Source organism: Rhinolophus hipposideros (genome assembly GCF_964194185.1).
Source record: "Rhinolophus hipposideros genome assembly, chromosome: 3".
In the NCBI taxonomy this organism is placed as follows: domain Eukaryota; kingdom Metazoa; phylum Chordata; class Mammalia; order Chiroptera; family Rhinolophidae; genus Rhinolophus; species Rhinolophus hipposideros.
The window spans coordinates 92,995,348-93,020,741 of record NC_138049.1 but is presented as its reverse complement, the minus strand read 5'-3'; the positions used below and the strand labels follow the sequence as shown (position 1 = coordinate 93,020,741).

The window sequence follows — 25,394 nt, the reverse complement described above, 5'->3', positions numbered from 1 at the left end:
CATAAGTCAGCATTGTGATTATGAAGTGAAAAAACAAGCTCCACCTTTCTGCTCCATTCAAAGCCCAGGGGTGTGGGGGAAATCTGTCTATCTTGAAGCCAGGCGGTGCACACACAAGCACACACACACACAGGTCCACAGACCAAACAACCACCAAGGATGAAATGCATTTTGTTTGGCTTGTCTAGAACGGCTTGGCAAGCAAGGGAGAGAATTGAGATGGGGAAATACCAAAAAACTACTTGAAGTGCTCATTTGTGTGTTTAAAAGAAAAACAAGAAGATGTGAATGGCTGAGAATCATCATGTGTTGAGATGGATATACAAAGTCATATTAATTGAATGGGCCTTACTTTCCTCATCTCCTCCAATCGTATTTTCTCTACCATATCCAGAGCTACTTTTTTCTTAACCCCAATTTACAAATGAATGATATAGAAGGCAAAATTGTTTGGCGCAGAATGATGCCCATTTTTCAAATTGCATGAAGAAAAAAATGTTAACAACCGATTACTTAGAACTAGTTCAAGAAGCAATTGGTAATTGTTGAGAAAATACAGGTCCATCTTCTCATGATTTCTTCTGTACATTTTCAACATCTGGATAATCAACTGAATCTTTTTTAGCTTTTATCCAATCATCTAGCTCTCCTGTAGACAGTTTTAGCATAATATAAAAGTCCTCTAAAATAGGGCAGAGCTGACCTTTCCTCTTATCAACCAAATGTAACACATACCACACACACTCATGAATGCACATTCACACACACATATACACACACACAAGCAATTTAAGATAATTGAAGCCAAGAATTACAACATGGTGTTATTTTTAATTTCAAAATTGTTGAATCATTTCTTGACCTTTCCTGGTTCATTTAGGAGAACATGAACCCCTCAAGGGCATATAATGTGTTTTCAACTTCCTTTCTATCCCCCACAGCAGTACATTGTTTGGGACATAATAGGAACTCAGAATATGTTAAATGAATATATACATATATAACTCAGAACCTTACTCAATTATTAAAAGCTTTACATTAGCATATGAAAAGGTATATTTCAAATGTATACAGTTCATATTCAAATCTAATACCAATGACCTAGCTACTACCAAAGGATAAAACACAGTCCTCACTGGCAAGGGATGTGTAATCTAGCAGGTAAAACAAGATTAATGGAGATAAAAAACAGCAAACAATAGGAAAAGTATGCAACAGTACCCCCCTGTAACATCTCGGTAGCTACTTAAGTACTACAAGGTTCAGAGGAGAGGAGAGTTGATGGAGGCAGGAGCAGGCAGAAATGTCTTCATGCAGGACATGGAAGGCCACCTCCACCTCGAAGAGCCAGAAAGGTTTGCAAAGGTGGAAGAGAGTGTGCGTGGGCTTTCCATGTAAATGAAACACCGTGGTGAGTGATCTTTCTTTTCTTTCCTTCCTTCCTTCCCTCCTTCTTTCCTTCCTTCCTTCCTTCCCTCCCTCCTTCCTTCCTTCCTTCCTTCCTTCCTTCCTTCCTTCCTTCCTTCCTTCCTTCCTTCCTTCCTTCCTTCCTTCTTTCCTTCCTTCCTTCCTTTCTTTTTGTTTTTTGGAACTAGAGGATAAAAGCAGATGAAAACCAAGTTATTCATTGACAGGACCTAAGCACTCCAAAGCAATAAAAATTCCACCTTGCAAGATAGCAGAGGTTAGGAGACAGCAAGAAGGGAATGACCAGGCAAGCTGAAAAGCTGTAGACTGGTTATGGGTTTGTGACCATGTGGGAATGAGTGATGGGTGAGAGACACATAGATTCCACAGGGGCAAGAACCTCATCTGCCTCGTTCATCTTGCTCACTATATCCCCAATACCTAGAACAGTGCCTGGCCCATTAGTAGGCACCCAGTAGATTCTTGTCGAGTAGATGAATGAATCTTGGATGGGCTCCAAGTGAGACCCAAGCTCATATATTTCCCAGAACCATTTCAGAGACCTGCAGTGTTAATGTTATGTTTGTTTTCCTGAATGAGTTGCTCTCCAGCAGTGTTTGCTAAAAATACAAGCCTGTTAGCCCATTAGAGTAAAGGTGAAAGAACTCAAGAAATGTTCTCTTCCCTTCAGAAGCGTGTGAGGGTAAATGTCCTTTTCTAAGGTGATCGGCTCCCTGCCCAGGCCTAAAAGCATGAAATATGATTGTCCATTCCAAAGTCTGCATGACTACCAATGCTCTTAAAGGTCAGAAGAGTGCTCTGCCCTTTACAAACAAGCCACATTTTGCTTGTCTCATCCATGAGTTCTGAAGATTGAGAATGTGAGGTCAAGTTTATTGTGCATAATGGCTTCAAATCTTGTCAAATCCTTTGATTTAGCTTCCACTAAACACAAAGAAAGGATCTTTCCTAAGATTTATAGTACTGTATATATTCAGGAGGAAGAAGAAGTGTTCCAACTAAGAAAGTATGGAATGAGTTGAGGTGTCATTTTATATTATGAAAATGAAAAGGAGAGCATATTTTATTCTTTATTCTATAACTAAGGGTAACAGTGACATTTCAATTTTTTTTTTCTGAAAATGGCACTTTTATGCTTTCCATTTCTTTCACCTTGACCTTTTCCTTCAGACAAATAGAAGAAATTAAAGAGATTCTCCCCAGTACACATCCATTTTTCTTTGCGTGGTGTCCATAAGCCCTTCAGGAAAATAGGAAGGTCAGTGCCCTTCGTACAGTAACCCTTAATGTCTGCACTTTGCTTTCTTTCTAGGAATATAAAACCCTTTGTAATCTCTCCACAACATGCTCTCAGTAGCAGGAGGAATATACATGATTTCTTTTTATTTCTCTTTTTACTTTTTTTTTTCTCCCCCTCATGCCCTCGTGCTTTCCATGATCCAATAAAGGTGTTTCATTTATTTGTTTGGTTTTTGTTTGTTTGACAGTCTCCCCTCACCACCCTTCCCCTGAAAGTGGGCTGAGAATGAAAGTGAAAAATTTCCTAGGGGATTCTCATGTGACCTGCCTTTTGACATCTTTGTGGGAGAAAAAATGACAGTTATCTTCCCATTCAAGAAATTCAGGAAGCCTGGCTTCCTGAAAGTATGTCCTCACACTCTTAGGAGGTTATTCAACCTTCTTCACGTCCTTGTCTGTCCATAGATTGTGGGAGTTAAGGTTGGGGAAGCAAGGATTGGAGCCTCTGATGCCCGAAATGGCTACACAGCCTGTGAAGGATGTAGGTAGACCCAGCAATAGAACTGCCAACCATGAGCTCTATGGCCAATATTTTCATGGCTAAGTGATGGCACTTCTTGCTAGGGCGAAATCAATAGGTTGATAGGAAGACATTAACCAAAGTAGAATATAGATACCATAAGGCATCTTGAATAATCCCTTCCTCACGAGCCTTTCAGTGATTCTTGGGTCATCAGCAGTTTTTGTAGCAAAAATAATGTGGGCTTTCGAGTCAGAGAGTCCTGGGTTTAAATCTCATTTTTTTTCACTCTCTAAGTGAACTTGGCCTCTGTTTATTCACCTATAGAACTGACAGGGTAATTAGAAGAAGGATTAAGTGATATTCTCTGTGTAAAAAATCTAGTATTGAGACATGTAACTGGGACACAGAAGATTTGTAATAGAAGGCTTGTTGAGTCTAAAAGTCATTGATTTTTAATAAGATGTGCCTTGAGTGGACTTTTTCTAGACAAGGTAGACATGATAAATATGAGCATTCAGTCAGTGGTGACACAAGGAAAATGTACCTGTACCTATACAAACGCTCAGCCAGGAGTGATATATATGAACCCTAATTCCAGGACTCCCTGCTACTACACTTCCATCTGGGAATATTATAAGAGCACATGTAGGAACCATATGTTATCATGTACTTTTATTTTCAGCATAAAGCATTTGCAAAGGAGAACCTGGAATTCTACAGTGAAGTCTCACCTCGTGGCAGTCGAGGTTGCTGGGTTTATCGGCTGCACTGGAGGGAGAATCCCAGAGTTTAGACTTTGATCTGGGACTTCACAGCACTACTGGGCTGGCAGGTAGATGGGGGAATGAGGGTATGTGTACAGAGTTAACATTTCTCTCGGGGTCACCATCAGGGCCAGCATCACAGTCTTCTAAATATCTGCTTTGATGACAATATCAACAGCTTTGAGAGAGTGGTGAATGTTTTGAAAAAATAAAATTCATCCAGACCTTTATTTTTGTGGATAGGAGTACCCTTGTAGAACAAGGCAGTTTTTATTTTGAAAATTAGATATGCCTCCAAACTTCTAACGCTCTGACATCTGTTCCCTCTGTATTTCATATCTGATTCAGTCTCATAGAAATTTTCCCAATTTCTTTTGTGAATTTTTGAAATAAACATCACCTATAAGCTTACAAGGGAGAATACATACATGTGTAAAGTGAGTCCCACTTGTGTGGGTAGATATATTTAAAATGTTTAATGATGATTATTTCTTGGTGCAGAGGCAGAGACTGGGGAGGCAAAAGTATATAATAAGGAAAGAAATTTTTATTTTCTATCTTGTATACTTTCATGCTTATAATAAAATAAAAGCAAACAGTAATAATAGCTAACATATATTAAGCACCTACTATGTTCCAGGAAGTTTGCTCCATGTACTATTTCATTTAATTCTTATAACAACCCTGTGGGCAGGTACCATCACTGTCTCCATTTTACTGTTGAGGAAATTGAGCCGGGGAGGCAATCACTTGCTGGAGGACATATGGCTTAGTGTAAGAGCTCTCACGCAAATGTGGATCCCATCTTCTATTCTTCTGCCCACCGTACCAAACTTCCTCAAATGAATAAACAAGTAAAAATTAAAATTCCTTTTTTGGAAACCAGGAATCGATTTCACTACCTCATAGTCACACTGCCTATACAACTTATACTTGGAATGTAAACTTTGCTTCATTTAAACACTCAATCAAATGTATATATTACTGTACTACTTCCCCCGCCCAGCACCTGCAAGGTCAGGATGATGAAATGTACACACATTTGGTGCTGGGGGAGGGAAAAAGGAGGCCAGAAAAAGACATCTCTGGCTGGTGTCTGGCTGGTCTTCCATGATGTAAAAAACCAAAAGGCCGAGGAAGAGAGGGCTCAGAAAGGAATTATAATTTAGGAACCTGAGAGTGTTGTACATTTAGAAATGTCCTAAGTCAAAGTTACAGGAATGCTTTTATTTATTTATTTATTTATTTATTTATTTATTATTTTTAATTTTTGTATAAGCGTTTAGAATTTATTTTATTCTTTCTTATATTAGTTTAAGGTGTACAAAACAACATAATGACGAGACATTTACACCCTTCACAAAGTGATAACTGCCGCCCAAGTCCACTACCTCTCTGACTTCGTATATCGCTGTTGCAGTACCATTGACTATCTTCCCTTTGCTGTATTTACACCCCATGACTATATATACCTGTATATTTAATTATAGTTGACATTCAATATTATTCTACTTGAACTTCAGGTGTACAACACAGTGGTCAGGCATCCACACTGTCTATGAATTGATGTCCCAGTGACCATCTGGCACCTTACATGATCTTCACAACATTACAGATTATATTCCCCATACTGTATTTCATATCCCCATGACTATTTTGTAACTACCAGTTTGTACTTTCTAATCCCTTCACCTTCTCCCGATCCCCTAACCTCCCTCCCTTTTAGCAGCCATCAGCTTTTTCTCTGTATCGCTGAGTGTATTTCTGTTTTGTTTGCTCATTCTGTTCTTTAGAGTCCACACAGAAGTGAGATCATATGGTATTTGTCTTTCTCAGTCTGACTTATTTCACTTAGCATAATATAATGCTTTTTCATATACTTTAAAGCCCATTTTATGTTAACAAGAAAAAAATAATTACAAATTTTTTGAGGTTTGTAACTCTTCAGCATTCTTCCTTTAGAAATTTCTTTTGCCTGAGCTATATTTCGTTCTACTTGTCATTAAACTTTTCTCTAGGATAATGGAAAAGAAAGAGAAATATACAGAAGGGGCCCCTCTCTCCTTCACAGCTCCCTATAGTCCTTTAACCGTCACCTTTAAACAGGCATTTTCTAAGCCATCTGGATAGAATGAGTGCCCCAATATGAAAGTTTTGCTTGATTAAATCCCTGGCACACTGATCTTCACACTCTTGAAAATTTGAGTTTATTTTCCCACTGAAAAAGAGGAAGAAAAAAGCAAATGTATTGAACATCTACAGTATTCAAGCACTGAACAAACTGCTTTATTTCCTTCTCCATTTTAGCCTCCCAATGATTGCAAGGTGAGTGCCATTTTTTCCCACTTTACAAATTAAGAGAGATAAGATAGCCCATCCAGGGTGGTGAGTAGCAGAACTAAGATTTGAACCCTTGTCTATGGTCCCTAAAGATTGTATCTTTCCTCTAAGTGTCCTGCTTTGGAATAATAACAATATACTGTAGAATTCATGCTTCATTATTAACATTACTAATATTATTACTGGCCACCATTTATTGGATACTTACCAAATACCAGGCAGGATGCTGAGTTTCCAGGTTTTTCTCATGTGCTCTCAGCAATATCTTTGTAAGGAGCTATTATTACCTTTGCTTACAGAAGAAGTGACTAAGGTTTGGTAATATAACCAACTTAATACATTTAGTAAGTGTTGTTGCCAGACCTCAAACCTTTTCTTTCTTAGTAGTTATATTATTAGGTTGGTGCAAAAGTAATTGTGGTTCACAAGTTAAAAACAATTGCAAAAATCGCAATTACTTTTGCACCAACCTTTAATATGCAGACTTTAATATGTCAACCATTATCAACACAAATTCTGGAAGTAATTCCATGAATGCGACTTTTTTATTCCTCTTTAAATTGATGAGAAGGGAGGCTGTATAATATTTTCCACAATTAGGTGAAATAGAGGACAGGTGGGGCTGGCTCCCTTACCCAACCTGCTTCAGGAAAACAGTCACATTATCACCAGCGCCAGGCAGAGCTTTCACACCTCAGAGAGTTGTCCTTGGCAGTGCCCGGCTGCGTGTTGTCATGGAATTCACAGCTGCCTTGCCCATGCCCTGTTGGGGAACATGGCTGAGATCTAAGAACCAGGAAACCTTATCCACAAAAGCACTGTGTCCCTTGGCAGCACATCACAACGGGACGCCCCTCTGCTCTGGTTTCAAGCATCGGGTCAGAATTCCAAAGGGGTGTTGCTTCCCATCGGGTTGGCATAAATGTAGCTGTTGGCAATACTTTATCTATGATTCCTACCCAGCAAGATAAGGTCTTGCCAAATTCACTTGGGCTGGTACTCTTTGGTGATAAATTTCTCTTCTCCCAGGGTGTTACCTATGAAGAGACACAGAATCAGAGAAAGTCAGGACTGGAAGGGATCTGTGAGCTTATCGAATGAATGCAGATCTGTGGTTTGACCGATGGGAAACTGAAACGCAGAGAAATAAGTGAGGCAAGCTAGAGGCCAGGCCTCCCAAGGACCTTATTCCAGGGACAACCCTCCACATTAGCCCCACGGGAGGCCATCTAGGCACACTGGGTTAGGATCAAGCCTGGTGAGATTCAGACCACTTCTGGGGGAGTTTGTGGTAATCAGTGAACTCTGGGACTCTTCCCCCATCACTTACCATTTTAGTTCTTTTCTCAAGTTCCCGGCTTCCCCCCATCACCCCTACACCCCTTACCCAGGTTATCAGGAGAATCTGGAGTAAAGTATCTGGGGAAATTACTTCACATTATGGTGTTAGGAATGGTATCCCTTTAAAAGACAGCTGCAATGTCCAGTATTTCTCCCAAAGGGATAAATCTCTATTCATAAAAGAGCAGGAAGTGTTGCTGCTTGTGTGGAGTGAGGCTGGAGGCTTTTTAAACAAGGGAAGTGAGGCAGAGCAGAGCATTTTGGAGCAGATTCTTTTGCCTCTGTGTGATTTCTCACCATAGGCAGGTGACTCAAATTCTCTGAGCCCTGGTTTCCTTATCTAAAGAAGGGGCGAATAATATGCAACTTACTGTGTTGTTTTGAGGATCAAAGGAGGCAATCTACACTTAATCTCACACAGAAACTGCAGTATGGAAAGACTGGATAATCTGTTCCCTCTCCTACCCTTTTCTTCAAATCACACTGTGAGCCCAAAGCAGCCCTGGGCCACAGGGTGAGGGCTGAGGGGCAATCTGCCAGCAGCTCTGATCTTTCCTGACAAACCTATGGGGGCCTAGTAAGTCCCTGCACTAAATGCAGTCACTGTTTTATGTTCATTTGTTTGTTCTGTTATGTTCCCTGTCCCCTTAAGACCTTGGGTACAAAATGGAATCTGTAAAGAGTTTAGGTAACTCAGTCGTTATAGAGTGGCTTGTGTCTGACAAAACTGTATAAAATTTACCAAACTATTTATTTCCTCCCAAAGTGAGAGATAAATCCAAAACACCCAGAATGTTCCCAATCTATTTTGCACCATGCTGTTGAATTAACTGTATTTCCCCAAGGCACCCAAGGTGCCACCCGTAGATGCAGCCCAAATGTAAATAAAACACTGGTTTCCTAGCAGGTGGAGATCCCACTCCAACCATGGCTAATTCCTGCTTTGCTTAGAAACAGCCTTCACTCTTCTCCAACACCCTTGTGCATAAACCCAGGAAACAGAGGTATTGTTTGCTGATCCGAAACAGAGCGATTATGTCCTTAGCTCCCTAATGGTTTTTTTACTATCCAAAACACAGCAGGTACACTGTAAATTGTTCCTAATTAGAGTAGCTGCCTTAAAACGTGTTGCAAACCCCCAAATTCCAGAGTGGATCTCAGGTGTGACTAAGCTTTGAGAAATTTGCCTAGGATTTATTTATTAGTCAGAGTTCGCCCCCTGAAGTTTGATAGAGGTAAGTACAGCACAGCCCTGCTGCCTTCTAAACAAAAGGCAAATTGTCTTGTCATTTAAGAATCATTACGAAGGAAATAGATTTGAGGCTTTTACCGAAATCTGCATCAGTCTGAGAAACAACAATCTAGGTGCTACAGAATGACTATTACTCAGCCTCTTTGTTTGTTCTGGAAGCATGAGAAAAACTTGAAATTAATCTTTCTGAAATAGCTAGTTACAAATCTGGAAGAGCTTATCTGATAAAAGGCCAGGCAAAATCCAAAGATGATTTCATTCTATTATAAAACTGTAACAGTGAGATTTCTTGTTCTGAGTGCCTACTATATTCATATATCAATAATCTTCACCTTTCAAACTGAGATGGGCAAGTTGGAGACTTTATCTTCCCTGACTCTCAGGAGTATTTAACCCAGTTGCTCTCCTTGAAATCTTTTGTAAAATGCTCTTCTTAGCTTCTGGGACACCACACTCTCCTGGTTTCCTGCCTACTTTGCAGGCTGCTCTCTCTTGTTCCCCTTTACTGGATCCTCCTTCCCTCCTTACCTGTAGATGATGGGGTGCTCTGGCTTGATGCTTGGATCTCCTTACTTCTCTCTTTGTACCCACTAGGTGCTATCTGGTCCCATCTCTTTCATCTGAAAGCTCAGCTGGGTAAGAATCCACATTCAGGTTGTAGGTGGAATTCATTTACTTGCAGTTTTGGGATAAAGAACCTTGGATTTTTGCTAACTATTGGCTAGAGGCTACCTGAGACCCTTGGGACCACCTACACTTCCCTGTCACATGGGGTTCTCCAACATGGCTGCTTTGTCAGTAAGCCTGCAAGAAGAATCACTTACTCCAGGCTGCTTTTAAGACAGAGTCTTGTATAATATAAGGCAATCAGAAAAGTAACATCCCATAACTTTTGTCATATTTTATTGTTAGAAGTATGATGACCCTAAGAGTGTATCTCTAGCCCAGATCTTTCCTTGACCAATAGATTAGTATACCCAGTGACCCACTTGACATCTCAAATTGGAGGTCTCATAGGTATCTCAAAGACCTGAAGCAGCTGACCAAAGCCACGTAAGCTTCGAGAGCACTGTGTCCTCCAAGTTCATGCAAATGACTCAAGGGGACTTCCAACTTGAGGATATCCCATTCTATCTCCAATTTATACACACACACACACACACACACACACACACACACACAATTTATATTTAACCACAGTTACATGAATGCGTTTCAAGAGCTGAGTAAATCTGTAATTCCCTGCTTCTCAGAGACAATCTCTTTTAACTGATTTATTCTTTTGATATTTATTTCCATATTTCTAAACAACATGATTACAATGCTACTGTTTGGCTTCTCAGTTTTATTGTTTTCCAAAAACAAAGAATGAAGATTTACATCTCTTTTGCCATCCCTTACAGTATACCTCCTATTCTCCACCTTCCAAATATACTTATGTTTTTATTTCAGTTATAGCAGAATCATTTTCCATTACTGTTATGCTGTTTATGAATCTTCTTTTTAAATTCTGTGACCTGAAATTTCACAATGATGTTGTCTTAGCCCATTTGGGCTGTTATAACAAAATACCGTAGACTGGGTGCCTTATAAAGAACAAACATTTATTTCTCACAGTTCTGGAGCCTGGAAGTCCAAGATCAGGGAGTCAGCATGAGCAGGTTCTGGTGAAGGCCCTCTTTCAGGAGGCAGACTGCCAACTTTTCTCCTTGTTCTCACGTGATAGAAGGGGCTGGGAGCTCCATGGTGTCTCTTTTATAAGAGCATTAATCCCTTTCATGCGAGCTCCAGTCTCATGACCTAAGTACTTCTCAAAACCTCACCTCCTACTACTATCACCTTGGGGCTTAGGTATTAGCATATTAATTTCATGGAGACACAAACATTCAGATCACAATTAAGGGTCTATTTTTACCTATAAATTCCCTCGAGTGTGGTGAGGACCTGTGACTTCTAACAATAGAATATTACAAACATTATGGGATATCATTCCCCTGACTACCGTATATTATACAACACTCTGTCTTAAAAGCAGACTGGAGTAAAATATTCTTTCAGGCTTACTGACGTTAAGTGGCCATGTTGGAGAACCCCATGTGACAGGGAAGTGTAAGTGGCCTCAAGAGTTTCCTTGCGTCTCCTTGGCCTCAAGGTAGCCTCTAGCCAATAGTCAGCAAAAATTCAAGGTTCTCATTCCTACAACTGCAAGTAAATGAATTCTGCCAACAACCTGAATGAGTGGGAAGTGGATTCTTCCCCAGTCGAGCTTCCAGATGAAAATGCATCCTAGCCAACACCTTGATTACAGTCTGTGAGACCCTGAGCAAAGGATCCAGTCTGCTGGGTCCTGAGCTGAGCTTCTGAGCCAGGGAAATCACAGGCTGTTAGATTTAGGACATCAGGGCTTCATGTAAAATGATGACTAGATGATGCCTGAGCTCACTTACAGACAGAGAGTCTAGGATTCTAATCACAGTTAAATAAATGATGCCATTTTCTCCTAGTCTGACTTATATAGCCTTCTTCTTATAGTAATTCAACATCCATAACTACTATCCTGGCATGGCCATTTGTCATCCGTGTACCCTGCTCACATGATTTAACCTCTCTGTGCTTTAGTTTTTGCAGCTGTAAAAGATGGATAATAGTATTCCCCACCTCACAAGCTTATTGTGAAGATGAAATGAGCTACTATATACAAGGCACTTAGAATAATGCCCAGCACATAGTGAGCACTCTATAAATATTGGTTCTTCTTCTTTGACTTCTTACTGTCATCACCACCACCGCCATCATCAGCAGCACAATTATTGTTGAAAGAAGTCAATTCTTGCTTTAAAAATTACCAGTACAAATTTCTAAGAGACTCTGGAAACAAGGAGTCAAAGGGGTTGGTTTTCTGGGCACTGTAGTCGATGTGGAAATTCACGTGAGCAAAAAGGGATGGAAATACTTGTATGGAAGTGAAATGTCACTTCATACACTGAGGATGCCCAAAAAATGTAGACACATTTTCAGAGATGTTATCTATGCTCAAGCAGCAGTTCGCTGTAATCAGAAGTGTCTGGACGCTGATGGTAACCACTTTGAGCACCTCTTGTAATTGCAGAAGTCAAACATGACTTGTATTCATCTTTTATTATCAGTATATATTGAGTATTACAATTCATACAGTTGTTTCCTTTCTTAAAATGTGTATACATTTTTGGGGCACCCTCTGTAGTATCAATCCACCTCCTGCTCTGTATCGCATTCAAGAGTAGCACCAACTATGCCTGTAAATAAGTTCCAGAAAGTACCTACAATGCATTATGAGAGAAAACAAGGTTGTTTTAGAATATCTTCCTGGAAGTTGACAACCAAATTCTCCCTCAATTTGCCCCTTACATAGAGAGAATTCTGGGAGTAACAAACCTTGTGGCTACCCTCATGCAGCTTTCTCAGGATTCAGGCTGTAATGGGGCTCCAGAGGAGTAGGAACCAAAAGACTAGGAACCCAAAACTCCCCTGCTGGCTTCACAATGTTTGCCAAGTCACCTCAGCTCTCTGAGCCTCTGTTTCTCATCTCTGTACTAGATCTACCTGTCTACCTCCCTTCACTGGAATGGGGACCAGACAAAAGTGCCTTTTAAACTGAAAAATACTGCATTAGATGTGAAATTGCATTATTATATTTCCTAGCTAATGGCTACCCAGCTATCTGAAACAGAAATTTTCACTTCATTTCTGATTAATTTTCAAAGTTATGGAACTGAACCTAAAATGCAAAGACAAGCATAAGCTCCAACTGGAAAATATAGGAGGCAAATTACTTTACTCCAGAAAATTTATACCAATGACTTTGTGATGAGAAAGTGAACATGGTCCATCAATTTATCTAAGGTGATCCCATAAAATTGTCTTACTCCAATTCCAGATGATTGGAAATGGTACAGGAATAAAGCTATTTTATGAAAAAGGAAAGCATAGTTTGTGGCAGTTAAGAGGCTGGTAAAACTGACATAATTTCTGACAAAACCTACCCTTCTACATTTATGTAATGAAGACACCTCCCTCTTTTATTCCTAGACTTTTAAATCAGAAAGTTCCATCTAATACTGAGCTAATTTCTTCACTGACATTTAGCTCTAAATGTCAAGTTGCTCCAAAATTATTTCCTTGATTTTATGGTTTCCAGCTTTATTCAGTTGAGAAAAACTGAGTTAGCATGATGTCATTTGAGGACTCTCCAGTATGAGAAAATGCATAAGTGCCTAAGAGAAGAAAGAGAGGATTAGAATTATTGCTACTAAGTGGGAATCAAGCATGAGACTAAAATGAAAATAAACCTATGCAATTCCTTACAACTCTGGATAGTTTTAAGATGACAGTAAGGAAAGATCTAGAATGTAGTTGATCAACAGGAACAGCATTTCATAGTGCCGTAGAAACTTGCATTTGTCAGACATCTTTCATTGGAGAAGAGAAGCACCATATTTTTCGGATATTGCTGGGAAATTAGATCAAGTAGATGTGAGATCATAGAATGTTATTGCTGGAAGGAACCTTAGTGATGTCTTAGATTTTCATTTTACTGAAGAACAAAATCCCAAAACGTGAAGAGGTTTGTAAAAAGCACGCAGGCTTGGTTGGTGGCAGCGATAACAGGACCCCGGGCTTCTGGATGAGCACATTAAACATTTTAAAAGGAAAGTGACTTTTCAAGTTTAGACACTTGAACTTTATCTGGAATTCCAAGAAATTTGATGGGAATCAAAATTAAATTGCCCATGTCACTACCTTACTAAGATATTAATGTGACTTAATGTGAAATGGGACACAGGCACTTATGTAGGACTTCAACTTAACTTGTAATGCAGTAGCTCTTCCTCAACCCCAACGCTGCACGTAGCCTTCTCCTCTGAGAATACTGCAACTATTTTCAATGCTTAGATATCAGTCTTCCATTAACTGAATACCACTGACTTGAGCCACAGCTGATATATGAGCATAGGAACAATGCATGACATAGACAGAGGAGAGAGTGCTCTTTCACCAATAGCAGATGGTAGCGCCTCCATTTCCAGGAATACTTTAGGGAGAAGGATGTGCCCAATATTAGGACACAAGCACTTGGCCTATGCCCACTGCTCAGCAGCTAATACAAGAGAAGCGATTCTTCAGCAAGGACACAATTGATGTTAGTCTAATCACAATCCTTCACCCTGTGGCCTTGATGATCAATGCCACAGATTTATATAATCTAACTGAGAGAATGGCAGTATCTTGTGATGAAATTAAAAGTGACATTTGCTGGTCTCCATGAGCATCCAATCCCCAGCCTTGTTCTGTCAGCCCTGAGCACCAACCAGATAAACTCTGGACACATGGCTGGCTGATACCTCACACTTCCCATGTGAAATTTTTAAAAAGTTGCCATCGAGTTTTCTTCATGTGACATAGTCATATTCTCCCTTCCTACCTTTTATAATCTTTGGGTTCTTGTAACTCACCTTTGTGCTGCAACGGGTTGAAAAACTTTGCGCCTTTGGGTTTCGCAGATAAATCTGATGAGTTTGGCTGCACAAAAGAAAAACCAGTCATTTGGACATTAATAGTATCCTTTGGGTGATGGTCTATATTTTCTGACTTTTGATGTCATTAACAATCCTTTATTCCATTTACATAGTACACTAATCTCCTTTCAAGAAATTAGAGTACTCACTTCCTTATTCTCTTTGTTTCAATCTGTTGTAAAATGCCTAAGAATTTACTTCTAAGTGAATCTTGTATTTTTTATGTTGTTTTCCATTTCATTTTTTTTAATTTTTAGAAATTTTTTTTATTTAAGTGTGTTCTTCCAGGACCCATCAGCTCCAAGTCAAGTAGTTGTTTCAATCTAGTTGTGGAGGGCAGAGCTCACAGTGGCCCGTGTGGGGATCGAACCAGCAACCTTGTTGTTAAGAGCACCCCGCTCTAACTAACTGAGCTATCCAGCCGCCCCTATTCCTGTATATTCTTACAACTTCTAACAACAAACTAGAAAATAGTTCTAAAGGAGATATTATCAATTTTCATGTCCATGTTTATATTTCTTGGTTCATACATTTATCACTAGAAGAGGAGCCCATGAAGGAAAAACAATACATCTAGTAAAGATGATCTCCCGTAAAGCTTTGCTTTATTCTTGCTCCTCTTAGTACTCAAATCTCTTTGTCAGGAATCCTTTTGTCATTGGTTCAGAGGCTAAACAGAGTTAAAAAATTTAAAACTAAATTATCAAACCAAACTAAAATATTTAAAATAAAAAACATGCACTTATTGGGAAAGGTAAAAGTATTAAGATATAGCATGTCCTTTTCACACTCATTAATTAATTTATTCATTAATTTAACTTCTCATATTGAGTGCTGTTGTAGGCCAGACACTGGTTTAGGCACCACAAATATTGAAAGAAATAAGTTTCATTTCTTGCTATAGTTCAAGGAAGCCAAGATAGGAGAAATAGGATTTATTGTATGCAGTAGATAGCCCAGAGATAATCTCCTGATTTTCACTGAAATACATAAGTGGCTACCCATATTGAGCTCTGAAAAAGAAATGATCATAGATATAGAGATGAGAAACGTCTGAAAGTTCCAAAGCAAAAGAATTAATTTTCTAGAATTCAGGGCTCAGTAAACATATACTACTATAACCCTGATGAAAAATCCTAAGGTCATGATCATTGCAAGTGAAACCCTATCCTGTCCCATTTGGAGAGAGGAATCTTAGATTGCAAGACACTCGAGGACTCTACGTGGCCTGAGAAAAAGCAGCATTTTCTGGCATGTACTTAACATGGGCTAAAGTTGTTTCATGAATAGCTGGACCAGAGTCATTGGAACTAAGAATAAATAAATCCCCTCTCTGTGGAGGGGGAGTCTGTAGAAGTCATCTGAGTCTGCCTCTTGATGAAAAGTTAGAGAGAATGTGGTTAGGGACAATGGAAGGGCCAAGAAGGGGCCCTGATCCATTAGCAGGGAGAGGGTTTTGAGAGGAAGCTCACTGTGGGTTCCCACAGTGTTATGGTGATTTGAGGGGTAGTCTTTGCTGAGAAAATTGTTGGCTTCTGCTCCTATTGCCTTCAGTCAACTACCCAAACTTCCACTGCTCTTTTCAAGATCCCTACTTCACTACCCCTTCACCCATCTCTCAGTGAATCACCTTGTCTCTTACTTATCTATATCTAGGTCTGAATTGCCCCATATCATGTTCCCAATCTTACATATTGCTCTATCTGCAGTAGCCTGAAACTTCCTATGTCCTGAGAAGAGACTAGCCTTCCATCTGCAGTCCAGCCACTCCATCTAACTTCCCAGGAATTCTCTTCCGTCAATTATACCCCCCTCTCTCATTTGTTTACAAGCTCTCTCTTTGCTGACTCACCCCTCCCAACATATAGACTTGCTCACATCCTGGCACCTCAGCTCTACCTTGTGATTCTGGGTCCTGTGTCTATATCTGGTTACCTCCCTCAACTCACTGTCTTTTCTCTTACAAGAGAGAATCTTGACAGGAGTATTCATCCCAAGTGTTATATCTTCATTTTCTTCTCATCATTCCTCAACCACTGTAATCTGGGTTCCTACTTGTTCATGCCAAATTGTAAATACTCATCTTTTCATCTGCCAATGTACATTTGTTTTAAAAGCATATGAGCCACCTAACCAGAAAACAAAATCTCATTTTTATTACTTAGTTTGAAAATGCAATTGGAGATAGGGTACAAATCCAAAAGATGAAAAGCCGTCACTGACCACCACTGCCTTCTGAAAAGTGCTTAGAAACAAGTTCTTAGAAACAAGGAGGAAAAACACTGTCAGACATCTTTGCTTTTGTTTTATTCTACTTTGGGGTGTTTTTCTCTCTTTGGTGTTCAAATGAGAAAAATTCTGACTTCCTGTTTTGTAGGGTGGGGTGTATCCTATCTCACTTTATTCACTAACTGTAAGTTTTTCTTTAATGCAGTCACATATGCTGTAGCCCCTCCCTTTCTTTAAGAGTAGTGAATGATTCATTAGTTTCACGTTTTCTGGTTCAAAGGACTTTACTTCTTCAAGACATAAACTGAAAATCATAGAATGTTAGAAGTTCTACTCCGAGTAACTAGTCCAACACTTAATTTTAACAGTTGAGAAAATTAAAACCAAAAGGTACTAAGTGACTTTCCTAAGGTCACACAGCCAATTGGTTACTGAGTCAGAAATACAGGGCAGGTCTGCCAACTTGTGGGCCACCGCTCCCTAATTCATAACAGTGCCCTCTACTATGAAATGTAGACTTAGGAAAATTGTTTAATGTCAGAGGTTAATTTCCTTACTCTTTTTTTTTTTTATTACAAAAGGTTATATTGTCTCTTGTAAAAATTGCTAAACATCCAAGTCAGTTTTCATGCTCTTAAGTCAGTTGACTTTTATCAAACACAGAAATCTCTGCTTTAGAATGCTTTCTGAAAGGCCCTCAGTGTTCCGCTGACAGACGAAAGTCTAAATTAATGTCAAAAATACCAAAGATGGATGCAAAAACTTTTATTTCTAACTGTACCCTCCTTATGTGAATTGTACTTTTGTGGCAAAGAATGAAATAGGAATCCTCTGTTTCCATACACACTTGTCAGCTTTTAGACTTAAAAGCTAAAACTGCGTGGGACAAAGTCAGTAATTCCAGCTTAAGAGAGAAAATTCAGAGAGAGCATTTTATATATTAGAAGTTAGTCAAGATCTCACCCCTACTTTTCTGCAGAAGGAAAAATGATCTACAGGGTATCCAAAAACAAGGGCAGAGAAAAGGGCCTTACTGACTAGATATTGGAAGACAAGTCAGACTGAAACGCATGGTGTTGTTCAAAGGTGTTTACTCACAATAGCACAGACCTGGATGCCTGAGCAGCCTTGAAGCTTTCCATGCCTTCTCATTCATTCATTAATCCATTCATTCATTCCCTCTCTCACCCAAATACTCTTTAATGAATATTGACCATGTGCTTAGCACCCACGCCAGATACCAGAAATATAATGACGACAGAAACTCAAGGGTTTTACCCAAAAGTGGTCTTCCTGTGAGGCTGTATAAAAAGAAAAATAGAAAACCAGAACTTATACATTGGATTCATGGCAGTAGGGGATAATTACCTTTGATGTTTGCTTCCAAGAGTTTAAAGGAGACAGCTTGTTGAACAGTAGTTGTCGCAGCTGTAGAGGCAACAAGAAATGATTGAGGCAAATCAAGAACAAAACTGCGGACTGAAACTGTTAACAATAGTATTTCCTGGAAGCACTTAATAGACTATTAGCATGGGTGTCTAATGACATGCTAATTTACATTCTTTTATTTCTTTTTCACCTATAAACAAATCTAGAATTAAACAAAGAACAAGAGTACCAAAAGCCATAATAATTAAGAATCTAGACATTAGCAATTGGCAATAATTGCTACATTGAAGTTTATCTTTGAAGGGAAGAATTTCCTAACCATGTGAATTGTACAAACTAGAGGATTATTTAGGCCAATCAAGAACAGCAGATTACTTCTTTGCATTCAGGGGTTTTGTGCATGTGCAATAATTGTGCTAATTATAAAATATTCTTGTGTTCTTATTGAAACAAAGTCAATGAGCTTATTATCTTTACCACTCTCAACAGAATTGCTCAATGCTTGGGAAAAATATTAAAACAACTTGATTTAAATTTTTTTCTATTATCTTTTACTTACAGTGTTCATTCTTTTCAGGAATTTTATTTAATTTTAGAAGCTATTTAATATTTACTATATAGAAACTCTAGAAATATAAAAGTAGGTGTGTCTTGCAGCTTATACTAGTGGATGAATTAAAGGAGAAAAACAGAATTCTCCCCAAATAAAACTACTTTTGCTCTTGAATTATTGCCAAGCCATAATATGAAGTAGAAAAATTAAAAGTAAAACCAATTTCTCTATTTTTCTATAATGTTCATATTATATGTTGTGATTAGTTTTATATAGTTTATTATAAGCAGTGAGTGTTTAGTTTCCTTGTCTCCTGGCTAAGCCTGCGTTTTGTAAAATTATAGAATTTTATTACAAAAGTACGCATAATATAACCTTACATATGTCTAAGGGCTCCAGAACTGATGGGGACATTTTAGATGCCTGGGGTAGGGAATAAAGAGAAATGAATACACATACCTTACTGTCCAAGAGCATTCCAAAACATAAGATGAAAAAACCCTTCAAAAAAGGAATACATCACATGTATAGTCTTTTCCAGAAAAGAAAGCACTTATGTATAATACTATTCGATTCTGTCACCCAACATTGAAGTTATTTTCTTGTCTGTCTCCCTACTAGACTGTGGGCAACTTGAGAGAAGGATACCACGTGACTTCCTCAATGCCTAGCATAACACAAAGTATTCAAAAACATTTTTCATCAAATGCATAAATAAATAAAGTATTGAGTGGATACTGTTTTACTTGCAAGCCTTCATTATCCCCGTTGGGTCATCCTAAACCCAAAACAGATAAATTCCACTTGCTTCTGTAGCTTAGCCTTTCTTTAGAACAGGCATTAAGTAAACATTTACTAAACATCTGTGATGGCAACAGGCACTGAGGTCTAACCCTAAGGCCAGGCAGAGGGAATTGACCTCTATCAGTCCCCTTTCCATCAAGTCCAGCCTTTGGAGAACCATTGGCAGAGGCATCCTTGGACCTTGAAATCCTTCTCCCAGTCAGAGAACCTTCAGTTGGTGCCTGCCCCCAACAGAAGCTCTCTAAACCTGTCACCATTACGTGCCTACTGTCCCTGATTGCCATCCGTACTATCACCTAAACGTTCCCTGGTGGGCTAAAGTGGGTGGAGAACCAGCTGCATTTAGGAGATACCTACTGAGCATTCACTCTGAGCCAGGCACTGTGCTAAGTGCCAAGTTATCTCATTTAATCTTCACATGTGTTCTATGATATAGGTAATAATATTATCCCTGTCTAACAGATGAGAGAATTGCGGAACAGAGAGATCAAGTAATTTGGTCACACAGTTGATAACATGACATATTGAACCCTGATCCACTGAACTCCTGAGCTCAAAGATTTAACTACCACTTCCCTGACTCATAGAGTAGAGATGACGCAGCAAATCATCACTGAAGCAGGACTGAAAGCTTTCTTCCGGATTCATCAAAACTCAAGGATTAGTTTGTCCATCTAGTCTCTGAACACTCTCTGATTGTGGCATGTAAAACCCATCCTTTGCAGCAGAAGTCAGCAAACTTTTTCTATAAAGAGCCAGACACTAAATATTTTAGGTTTTGAAGGTCATACAGTCTCTGTTGCAACTGCTCAACTCTGCTGATACACGGAAAGCAGCCATAGACCACATGTAAACAAATGGGTGTGGGTGTGGCTCTGTTCCAATAAAACTTTGTTTACAGAAGCAGTGCTGGCCAGAGTTTGCCAGCTTCTCCTCTACTGCACTCTAGGGAATTTCTTTGCACCACCATTCAGAGTCAACCAGTACTGTGGATTTATTTCCCTTTCCCTGTGTGTTTTTACAGAGGTCTGCACAAGAGAAAGAGGACCGAGTCAGCAGCAAGAGGCATTTAACGTTAGTTATGTGAACTCTACTAAATTTAAAACCCTGGAATGGATTGCTGAAGTCTAATATTCTGCTTCAATATGAGAGCAACTGTTGGAAAAATGGGTCTTTTTTTGTTTTGTTTTGTTTTGTTTCCTATTTATTGTTGCCAGGCAATTCTAGTTGCAGTCCTGCTGGAGGCAAGGAGAGGAGAAAGCCTCTGAAGTGGTCCTACCAAACTCAGTTCTCTGTAATAATGCCAAACACCTGATGATATGATAGGCTAGTCTTACTGTTCTCACCTGGGATGCATTGAGCAATGCAAAAATAACATGCCACGCCACATTCTGGCTGTCCACCATTGTTCCTATGCCAAAGCCCCAGGTGAGCCCCAGCAGAGGGGTCAGGATGAGGAGACTCTTCCCCACGCGGACGATAGTGGCCTTGTTGTCCTGACTCAGTCTTTCTCCAACAGTGGGCCTCCAGAGCTTTGTGAGAACTAAGAGCACCACAACCAAATTCGCAGCCACAATGGTCAGTGCAGGAACAGCGAGGGCCAAGAGGGGTTTGCTGCCACTGGACCAGTTAAGCCAACAACTATCTTTCCTTCTGTAGCCATTACTCGGTTCTGTGACTGCAATGGTGATGACGGATATAATGAGAGGGCACCCGTAGCCCAGGCAGAACCCGACAGCCATCATCAAAGAAATGGCCATGTGATGGAACACAAAGACAATCCGGTAGGCCAGTAGGATGCCTAGCATGAGCATCCAGAAGAACAAGGACAGGTAGAAAAAGTGCGTAAAGAACACTGCAGCTATGCAGATTCCAGAAGGGTTTACCGTAGCCTTCACATTGGCAGCAATAATAAACCAAACGTCAGCAATCAGGAGGCAAAGCGCTATGTTCACCATGCAAATATGACGTGTGTGCGAGGTTTGGCTATTCTTGACCTGCTTCCAAAACAGAGCCTCAATGATCAGGCATAAGATGAGACTTCCAATGGATAAACCCAGTCCCACAAAGGTGATCCATTTCACAACCGGAGAGATGGCAGGGGGGACAAAGGGTGACATCAGCATGGAGAAGGAGGTCAGGTGAGTACACCGGCACATCACCGTGTCTGGAGTTTCATTCACTAGGTGGCAGCCTGCATCGTCCCATTGCAAATGACTGAAATCCCAAAACACACAATGAGGCTGGCTCAAGTTTGAATCGATCTTGGAAAAACTCAGGAAAATTTCATTTACGGAATAGTTTTGGATAAGGGTGGATATCACGGGCCCATTGACATGATCGTTTCTGGTTTTGGTAATGGGTAGAATGTTCCCCAGGGTCAACGAGGCCATGCTGATAATAGTTTCTGGAAGGGACCTCTGGAATTGGTCAGCTTCAATTATCACACGGCCTCTGACAGGAATGGAGGAATTTGGGGGGAATAATTCAGTCTGATAGTTGTAACCTGTCTTATGTTGGCTTTCAGACACTGGAATTCCTTTCCAGTTAATGAATTCCCGAGAAAAATTCAGAGGCAGGGCTGTTGGAGGTACCAGAATGCTGATGTTTTCCAGTGTCTCTAGGAGTTGTGAGCTGGCATGCTTTTCTTCCTGCAGTAATATTGTCCAATTGTTTACTGATGCTGAATTAAGGATGTGGTCAGCTATATTGATGACATCCTGAAATACAAGGATGAGCGTCAGTTCATGTTTTGAGTAAACAAGTAAGAGCACTAGCAGTGGTTAGTCGTTGGTACTAAGTACAGGGAATTTGCCGTGAGAATTGTCTCAGTTGAGGACCCCATTAAAATCCATCAGTGAAATTCAGCAGAGTTGCTCTGCACAGTGGAAGCTTTGAGTTAAGAAACTTGGGTCAGCAGCATCATGTAAATTGTAGAGTGATCACCCCAGGGCATTCATGTGCACACGAGGATTTCAACATGGATGAGACAGAATCCTGCATTTGAGCTGCGGTGGTATGCATTTCCTTCCTCCTGACGGCATTACTACTCAAGCTGCAGCTCAAAGGGCGTGATATGACTTTTAACAGCTTTCCCATGTTATGTTTGTTTTTGCTAACATCAGAAGTTCTAAACTCATGTCATGGACATTCAAGTTTTAATTCATGTGTATTTATGGGTTTTGTTTACTAATGGAGAATATAAAGTAAAACTCCATGAAAACTGGACCCAACCAACAAGGAAGTATTGAATTTTTGTGGGTTTTTTAAGGGTCGGTCTTAATTTAAGAGATTCCTTTTCCAAATAAGTCCTTGAAAATTGCCAGTTTCTCCCTCATGACCCTTGCTCTTGCTTAAAGCTCTGGTTCCCAGGTGTTTTCCTGCACACATCTGTCACTCTGGCTGAGTCTTACGCTAACCAAGCCCTCTGTGGCTTCTGGCCCAGAACCCCCTAGATCGTTCCTTCCACTGCCTCCAGGAACCTCTGCCTCCTTTTGGTTTGTGTTTGCCTGCTCTGTGTCTGCTGTCTATTTAATTTTTAGCCTTTTTGTGTCATTTTGTTATAGTTCTCTCTTGCAAACAACACGTAATCAAACTTAAAAAAAAAAAATCTGAGCACCTTTTCTTTGATTCAGGGAGTTCAACTTATTCATATTTAATGTCATCTCTGACCTAATAGTCATATTATACAGTTCAGCGTAATTGTGTGATTATGTAGCATTATACATTACATAATCAAGTTTCGCAAAGTATTATATATTTTAACATAAAAGGCATACATCCAAAATGTTTGACAGGATATTTCACACATATTTATTGAGTACCTGCTACATGTGTCGTTTGTCATTCTTCTAGGCACTGAGGTGATAACCTAAAATATAAGCCGTGGCTATTCTAGGGTGACCAGATCACTTAGTTTTCTTTTTGCTTATTGATATTTATTTTAGTAACCAATCTTATTTGTGTAGTTTGAAAGTTAATTTTTAAATATCCAAACTAAAGCATGAATTTCCTAGTCAAAAAGAGGGAGTTCTTAAAATACACACAACTAAAGTCAGAGTTTATGGCCACAGGAAAGAACAACTGTAGATTGTGGACAGATATTAAAATTTGGCACTTGGGTCACAAAGTGTCTCCCAGTGCAGAGGCTCGTCCCTTCCTCTCTCAAGTGCGGCCAGGCTGCCTAAAGGCTGTTCTCTGTTAACTTTGAACTCACATAATTGATCCCATGAGTTCCTTGTACACTGCAGAGGAAGCAGTAAAGCTCACACAAAGACTGTTACATGGCTCTTCCATCTTTTTCAATAGTTCTACCATCAACTCAGTCCTTTGTCGTTCCTCCTGCGAGACAGGGCATTTGTAGTGGGCCCTTCAAATCCCTCGTGCACTGTTGGTGGGATTGCACATTGGTGCAGCCACTAGGGAAAATAGTATGCAGGTTCCTCAAAAAATTAAAAATAGAACTACCTTATGACCCAGCAATTCCACTCCGGGGTATTTTGAAACATTACTTGGCCATAAAAAAAGAAAGAAATCTTACCATTTGCGACAACATGGATGGACCTAGAGTGTAGTATGTTAAGTGAAAATAAGTCAGACAGAGAAAGACAAATACCATATGATTTCACTTATATGTGGAATCTAAAGAACAAACAAAACAGAAACAGACGCAGATACAGAGAACAAAGTGATGGCTGCCAGATACGAGTGGGGTTACAGGGCTGGATGAAAAAGGGGAAGATATTAAGAAATACAAATTGACAGTTAAAAAATAGTCACAGGGATGTAAAGTAAAACATAGAGAATATAGTCAATAATATTGCAATAACTATGGATAGTGCCAAGTGGGTACTAGACTTATTGGGGGGATCACTTCATAAGTTATACAAATGTCTAACCACTATGTTGTACACCTGAAACTAATATAATATTAAATGTCAACTGTAATTGAAAATTTTTTTTAAATAATAAGAAAAAGTGGGTCCTTCCAGCACAGGTAGACCATACCTCCATTGTTGAATTGGACACCCTGAAATGGCTTGCCAGTGACAGGGATGAGACATTGCCCAGAATCGAAACCACTGAAGCCAGATTCCCAGCTGTGGTTGATGGGTTTTGCTGAATGACGACTGAAAGATTTTGCACCAAGGATGACATGGCTGCCTCAGTGGCATTGCCTGCGATCACACTGAAATTCTAGGAATAAAAATGGTTAACTTCTTAAAAAACAACAAAATGCTTGTATTTCATCAAATTTAAATCAGATTTATTGGCCACAGATCACTAACATGTGTACGGTGCCTTATAATGTACAATATTACATAACAATGTAACTACAATGGCTGTTATTCAATAATTTCTATATACCAGAGCTGTTATTTTGTGCTAAATGCTTTACCAAGGATTCATTGATTTAATCCTTACACCAGCCTTTGAAAGAAGTACCACTATTATTTTCATTTTATAACAAAGGAAGTTGAAACTTGAAGGCATTTATTAAAAGGCATTGTCATATAAAGTATCCTAATTATACAGGAACTGATAGTGAGATTCAGTAACTTTCCAAACAGTGCCCAACTAGGAAGTGGTAAGGTAGGGTCTGCTGGCACTAAATTCTATTATTTCCGCTATATTATTCTGAAAAATCCTTGTAGGATGGCAAGATAGAGGGACATACATGGAGCTTTGGCTATATTTTGTCACTGTATTTAGAGTTTTACTTCTTCCTTGAAGCTCCCATCTGCTTCCATTACTCTGGGCTACCTTGGAAGGCAGCCAAGAAGGGATATTACCTTCTGGACAAAACAAGTCAAGCCACGAGCCCAGATCCTAACTCTTTTCCTTTTTGCTCTTCTCAGCTGACAGTGCTGTTGTCTGCCTGGGGCACCTGGGGTGTGCCTGCCTTCACCCCCATGCCTTCACATGGACAGTGCAAGGATAGACCCCAGCAACCATCAGGTCCAATCTCCCTCCCCAG

At 39.7% G+C, this 25,394-nt stretch overlaps 1 protein-coding gene across 2 annotated transcripts in view; it reads right to left on the bottom strand.

Annotated features, from left to right (window-relative positions):
• Nucleotides 1–5,226: 5,226 nt before the first annotated feature.
• Nucleotides 5,227–25,394, bottom strand: part of ADGRF1 (adhesion G protein-coupled receptor F1) — a 45,015-nt gene continuing 24,847 nt past the window's right edge. The window contains exons 11-16 of one of the 2 annotated variants that reach the window (XM_081037005.1): nt 24,425–24,613; nt 20,764–22,137; nt 19,073–19,114; nt 18,040–18,099; nt 14,380–14,446; nt 5,227–7,331 (exon numbers count right to left, since the gene is read on the bottom strand). In XM_081037005.1, coding sequence (XP_080893131.1) covers nt 7,279–7,331; nt 14,380–14,446; nt 18,040–18,099; nt 19,073–19,114; nt 20,764–22,137; nt 24,425–24,613 — 1,785 coding nt within the window. In that variant the 3' untranslated portion in view covers nt 5,227–7,278. Of the gene's footprint in view, nt 7,332–10,213; nt 13,141–14,379; nt 14,447–18,039; nt 18,100–19,072; nt 19,115–20,763; nt 22,138–24,424; nt 24,614–25,394 lie in introns of those variants that run through there. The other variant, XM_081037004.1, reaches the window with a different exon arrangement.